The sequence below is a fragment of the Halyomorpha halys genome, unplaced genomic scaffold (genome assembly GCF_000696795.3).
Source record: "Halyomorpha halys isolate HHAL.00 unplaced genomic scaffold, Hhal_1.1 Scaffold982.1, whole genome shotgun sequence".
Classification (NCBI taxonomy): domain Eukaryota; kingdom Metazoa; phylum Arthropoda; class Insecta; order Hemiptera; family Pentatomidae; genus Halyomorpha; species Halyomorpha halys.
Genome location: NW_027108466.1, coordinates 1 through 7,165, shown reverse-complemented (window position 1 = coordinate 7,165; position 7,165 = coordinate 1). Strand labels below are relative to the sequence as shown.

The 7,165-nt window shown below is 28.7% G+C and overlaps 1 protein-coding gene across 1 annotated transcript; it reads left to right on the top strand.

Annotated features, from left to right (window-relative positions):
- Positions 1-263: 263 nt before the first annotated feature.
- On the top strand, positions 264-6,760 carry LOC106687563 (1,5-anhydro-D-fructose reductase; the record flags this gene model as incomplete). Its single annotated transcript, XM_014431527.3, is given in 4 exon segments — positions 264-471; positions 4,746-4,913; positions 5,030-5,233; positions 6,513-6,760. Coding segments are annotated over 4 exon segments (698 nt in total), but the record flags the coding sequence as incomplete, so codon positions are not given.
- Between the last annotated feature and the right edge of the window lie 405 nt (positions 6,761-7,165).

The following is a 7,165-nucleotide window of genomic DNA, read 5'->3' as shown; positions in this document are numbered from 1 at the left end:
TAAAAACAGTCTACTAACATGAGAGAAATGGTTTTTGTTGTTTATATCTCACAAATCCAATTTATCTGAAATCTTTTTATTTACTGTTTGCTAAATTGAAAATTAAGAATCAATATTTGAATATTTATTTATTAACGTGAATTTAACTCTTGAATGATTTTTTTCATTTTCCATAAAAGTATATTTATCTGAAATAGATTAGATAAATCGTAAAAGACTAAGCAATATATTCGCAACATTGTGCAGACTAAAACTATCTCTTCAATATTGAGTGCCCTATCAATCCCCTCCACTTAGGTATATAAAAAGTATTCAACACTTCTTCTTCTCATATCAGAATTTGTAGAAATCTTGTCTTGGTTATTTTAGCTGTCTACCATTTCTTCAGTCAAGATGACCAAACTTTCCTCTAAGAGTGTGCTTACTTCGGCAGTCATGAAAATGCCTGTTGTGGGCTTAGGCACTTGGCAAGTGAGTTATTAATCTAGTTTAAATCATCTGGAGGTAGTTGTTTCTAAAAATTATTCTTCGAGATTCAAATTATTTATTAACATTAAAGTTTAGTCAATCCGTTTGAAAACTCATGTTCTATTACATCATTCCCAATCAATACCTTTTGGACCAGTTAAACATTAATTAAAGTTTAAGTTTTTTTTTTTTTTATTTACTTTTGTTTTCTGGCCTCTTTTATTGAAAATATATGTATAACAATATTAATATAAACCTGAGTATTTAAATATATATATATATATGTATGTGTGTGTGTGTGTAATGGTGCCCTTCCTTTGCCATATGGCATTATAAGGGGTTGGGCTGGGTCCGCTGAGGGCGGGGGTTACAATATTGCCCCAGGAGCCGCTAGGCGAGGGGTTACAAAGAACGGAGGAGTTTTTTTTTATCCAATACAAAAATGATGTTTAACATTTCTATTGTACGGGATATTTAATCTGCACAAACGACTAATAATAAATCCTTGTTTGCATGAGACTTTTAAAATTTTTCTTAACAAATATTTTATTGCAAGACAATAATTTAAATGATAATCATTAGTGATAATTTGACATGTAAATAGTTATGCTTTGGGTCTCTCATAAACTATACAACTCCACTTTTACTGGTGATAATTACATGGAAATATTTACAGTCCAACATATTTTGTAAAATACCCTCATTGCTTCTTATTTTGTCAGAAATGGCATCATGCACATTTATCTTAATGTTGCATATATTCCACTATTTTTATATATTGGTAGATTTCCATACGCACTACTTTCTTTCCATATCCCAACCGATTCTTTGCAATCCTACTAGGCCCCTAAAACGAAGATATCTTGGGGACATCAGACAGAAATACCATTAGATTATTGGAGATGGATAGTTCATATTCAGTCTTTGTAGTATCAAGTTAATCAGTTTGCACACTTGAACCATTTTTGACTAATTATTTTCATAGTCAATTTTGCAGAAATGGCTGTATCATTACCCTGGCCAGATCTCTATGAATTTTGATTTTTTGTGAAAGATAATTTGATTACCTTTCAAATAACAACTACATTTTATAGATAAATATTAAAACAAAATCTTCTCTTCTCTAAGTGTAATATCGGATGGTAATGACAAGTTTCTAATATCGTCGTGGTGTGTTTAATTCGATAAATTGGCATTGGGGTCCGAAAACCTACAAATCAAAACAAGAAGTTACAAAATCTATCAACCACTTTAAGAAAAAATGTTTAATTTCTTTATTTTTTTTAAATTTTTCAAATAAATTGAAAACAATACGTTTCTCATTACATTCGAGGTGTTCGTTTGAAAGGTGATTGAAATGGATAGAAGTAAAGATTTTTTAAAATTTGCTACTAAGGTTTTTTCCCCCTATTGAATTGTGCCTGAACCAAATTTACACTTGATTATTGACAGAATTGTGCAATTATCAATAACTATTTGTTATGTAGAATTAATTGTACAATGTTGTGAATAATGAAGCATAAATTTGGCTCAGAGACAAATAGATAACAATGAAACATTTTATTTTTTAAATTATCACGTATACCCGTTTTATTCAAACCTCCTCAATCAAATTATTCAATAAGCTAAAGAAAAACTTTATTTATCCAGGATTAGCGAGGATATAACAAACAGTTTATGTAACGGACTTTCAGTCTACGGCAGTTATCTAGTTTTAGTATGTTGTGGAGCTAACCAATGGAACGTTTTGCTACAATTTATAATTAGGCTAATTTCTAGTTATTTAATAATGAAACTCGGCCCATGATATGACATTTGTTTTCTTATATTTTTATTTAGAAAACTTTTTACTTTATTAACAGAAAATTGTTATACAAGGTCTAATTAAGTCCCTAATTTGGGAGACTACTACGTCATACAAATGAGTACTTGATATTAAGACTAGAGTCCATAGTGACAGTGGTAGCTGTCATCTATCCTGTACTATTGTCGTGTAAACTATGGAAGTATTGAAAATAAATTTTAAAAAATTACAATTTAAGGTCAGTATTAGCAAAGGTACTTATTCCCTGTAGCTTTTGGAAAAATATTTGTGTAAGATTATAAAATATAAATACTTTTACTAAATAATTCAAAAACACTATCCAAATTATAGTCTCAAAACATTTATTTCATTTACACGTCCAACGTTTCGGCCAATTCGGCCATCTTCAGGGACAATCTATTACAAAAAGTTTCCATTATTTGTATGATCCTACCATTAATTCAATTATTTAACATTATTATTTATAATTTACCTTACCTTAATTTACTATGAGACATATCATTTAACCATTTTAAAAAAAAAAAAAAACTCCATACTGGTTATTCTGCCCAGGTCAAAACATTTATATCTATGAATAACATTAAAACCATTAGGTAAACTTATTTTTTGTTAATCAGTATATCTCACATTTGTTTAATTACCTAATATGTCAAAAATACATTAAAAATCACAGTCAAATTATTTCTCTTTTATCACTCTTTATACACTTTTATTACAACCTCACTTGTAACCTACCTTTACTCAGTTCAAGCATTTAAAAAATTATTTATCATAATTACATTTTTGTCACTATTTTCTCTTTATTACATTAGTAAAATTCCTATCAAGGCTAACTGTAATTATCCATATATAAATTATCCTATATTATTTATAAGTTAATCTTACTTAACTAAGATTAAGTATAAAGAGTGGTAAAAGAGAAATAATTTGACTGTGATTTTTATTGTATTTTTGACATATTAGGTAATTAAACAAATGTGAGATATACTGATTAACAAAAAATAAGTTTACCTAATGGTTTTAATATTGTTCATAGATATAAATGTTTTGACCTGGGCAGAATAGCCTGTATGGAGTTTTTTTTTTTTAAATGGTTAAATGATATGTCTCATAGTAAATTAAGGTAAGGTAAATTATAAATAATAATGTTAAATAATTGAATTGATTGTAGGATCATACAAATAATGGAAACTTTTTGTAATAGATTGTCCCTGAAGATGGCTGAATTGGCCGAAACGTTGGACGTGTAAATGAAATAAATGTTTTGAGACTAAAATTTGGATAGTGTTTTTGAATTATTTAGTAAAAAATTGCCAGTCTCAAGAAAGAAATTTAAAGATTATAAATAAATACTTTTATTTAAAGTTATTAATTACATATTGAGACTTAAATTTAAAAACCTCCTTTTATTTTTTTTAAAACAGAATAAAATTTAATTATCTTGAACTTTGATGAATTTATAATATTTTAGTATTTCAAAAACCAAAAATGTCTTTGAAGATTCACTAATCAACGTACGTTTTTGATTATTAAAACTACTAACAGATAATAAAGTCATAAATCTTCAACATTATAAAAAATATAATGAGGATATTATGGAATTGTGACGATAATTACAATATAGGAAATTAAAGAAAAACGAATAAATTTAAAAGTAAGAAAAAAAAAATGATCTTTAAATTCTTATTGTCTAGTTCTGAAAATAAACTATGTCGTTTTGTGATTGAGTATTAAATATAATTTCTGATAGTTCATAATATTTTGTATTTGTTAAATTCTATAAAATAGACATAAAAATCACAAAGACGTTCAAATACATTGAACTTTCCTTCCTATGTATAATAGTATAATACTATTATACTTTATTCCTATTATAATATAATACAAGAAAATGATACACTGTACTTCAGTTTATAAAGAAGACTAGAGCTTAAGTAATCTTAATTAAATTAACAAATTTCCGGAATAAAGTAATACGGTTCAATCCCTCTTGCATAATAACCATTCAATATCGGGCTGTTGGATAAAAAAGAACTCCTTATGGTAATTGTTCTCTTAAAAAAAAAAAAAAATGACGAAATGAATACGACTCGATTACATGAGGATCCTAATGGCTGTGAAGTAACCAGTGCCTTCCTGATACAGGGCTGTCCACTCCCAGCATGCGGTAATTACTTGTACAGTAGATAAATTTGAAACTTAGCGCCCAAATCACTGATCTGCCCTCTGAAATTGACATTATCACTCACCAGTTCTTTTATTTTTTTTTTAAAGCTTGGTTTTACAAAAACATTTTTTCATAGCTTTTTATTTGCTAATAAAATAAACTATGTGATTGTATGATAATTACAGTGTTTTAATGCTTTTAAGACTTTCATTAATATTTTTGAAAAAATTAATAGACTACCTCAACAAAGAAAATTTGTAACATTTTTATTTTATTCATTTTTAGTCAACACCAGAAGAAGTTGAAACTGCCTTAAATGCAGCTATCGATGCTGGTTACAGGCACATCGATACAGCATTTTCTTACAGAAATGAATCAGCTATTGGAACAACTCTAAAGAAAATGTTTGACAGTGGAAAAATTACTCGAGAAGAACTATTCATCGTTACAAAGGTACTGTTGTCTTTCGGCATTTTTTTGTTTATATGTTTCATCTATTATTTATTATTTACTATAAGGAACTGAGTGTCCCTTTGAAACCTAACCTAGACATTTTTTATATTTTGCAGTTACCAGGCCATGGTAATAGACGTGAAGATGTTGAACCATTTCTGAAAAAATCACTAGAAGCCTTGCAGCTTGATTACGTGGATTTATATTTGATTCACGGACCTGTGGGATTCCAAAATAGAGGTTTCGATCAGATGTTCCCGACAAATGAGAAAGGAGATGTATTGTTGGACAAAACTACGAATCTTTTGGAGATATGGAAAGTAAGTTGATGTTCCTTTAAAATTAGATTGAAGAAATATTAATTTTTTTACAAGAAGATGATTTTTCCTTTTATGAATAAATATTTATTATTGAAATTCGATAGTAATAAAAATTAATTACTAATAATGTTATTAATTATTAATAACTAAATTTTTTTTTTAAATTTATAAGTCCGTCAAGCCCTGTTTTTCGTTTGTCAGTGCTAACTGCTTACCAAACCAATATTTTATTAATATTTTCTTTACCATAATTTTATTAAGGAACCGTACAGTGGATGCAGCTGTACGGTCCCTTAAAGCAAGGCAAATATAAAATCCACCATTTTTTAATTAGGAAAATGGTGTTTTTAATACTGTGGAATGTTACATGGAGGTTTTAATTTTAATTGCGATTATTAAAACGAAAGTTCAAACTTTATTTATTGGTGGTTTTTTTCTTGTTTATATGAGAAGGTTAATATATAATTTTAAAATAACTTTAAAATGGGCTTGTTTTTGCTATCTTTATTGTCATTGTTTACAATTATTGTTGTCCAACTATTGTTTGATACAAACTGTATCCACTGGTTTTAAAATAAATTAAGCATTATAAATCACTATTAAGTTTTGTATTTTTTTATCGATATTTGAACCGTTTCTGGGTAGAAATTTCTTCATTTGTATAGTTGTTATGTATGGAGAAGACCTATTTTATATTTATTACATAATAATTAATTTAGCGTACCTTTGTCAATATATTGTTTTTGTTTTAAGAGAGATATAACTAAAAATAGCGTTAACGCTAAAGTACTATAACTTTTCATTACAGACCCTTGGCCATGTACTTCATCTGAATGTAACAGAACCGTATTATCCAAGTTTAGCGTGGGTGAAACAACGGAACACAATTGCAATGAATATATTATTAGTTTAAATTCTTAATTATGAGGACGAAATTAGGAGTAGAAGGTTATACAGAGGTTTTCAGAGTTAAGTGTACAAACTGAAAATATGAATTAATTATGGTTTGAGGTATAAATTGTTGACCGTAGATTAATATGAGGAGAAGATAGTTGGGGGTGCGGTAAGAAAAAAACCACAAATAAACAAAAAATTATTAACACTTTACCCTGAAACACCTTGCACTATAATGTATAGTCTATTTAATCCAAAAAAAATCTAACTGGATTATATATTAAATTTTAGTTTCATTATTATAAAAAACATAGGTTCAAAAAATTAAATTTAAAATGGATAGTATCTTAGTAACATTGATGAATGATTAAAAATCATTTTTTAGGGCATGGAAGCGCAAGTTGAAGCAGGTCGAACTAAAAGCATTGGCATATCCAACTTTAACCAAAAACAAATTCAAAGAATCCTCGACAACTGTCATACCCCCCCTGCAAATCTTCAGGTAGAATTACACATCTATCTGCAGCAGAAAGGGTTGGTATCTTTCTGCAAACAGAATGGTGTGGCTGTGTGCGCTTATTCTCCTCTTGGCTCGCCTGGGCAAAAAGCATTTTCAGGTCGTTCTGAGGATGGGTGAGAGATTATTTCAATATATTCAATGTTTTATTGACTAGATCAAGCTTTTATTTTTATTTTATGTAATAATATCTGAGGTAAAACTTACTTGCTTAGAATTGACTATTTTGAATTTAGATTGATTTTAGAATAATCTACATTATATGGAAGATCTCAATTATTATTAATCTAGATATTGCAGAATATCTATATAAATGTTGGAAGGGTTCTGGTGAATAAAACGACGAGGGTCTATAATTTGTTGAAATTTAGATCACAGTAGTAGAGAGAATATGGGCGAGCTGGGACATTTTTTTGTGGAGGGAGTTCCTCGACTTGCCACCAGAGTGCAGGGTTGTTAGTTCAGACGGTGACCGCTAGATAGCAGCACCATCGGCAGTAGAGAGAATATGGGCGAGCTGG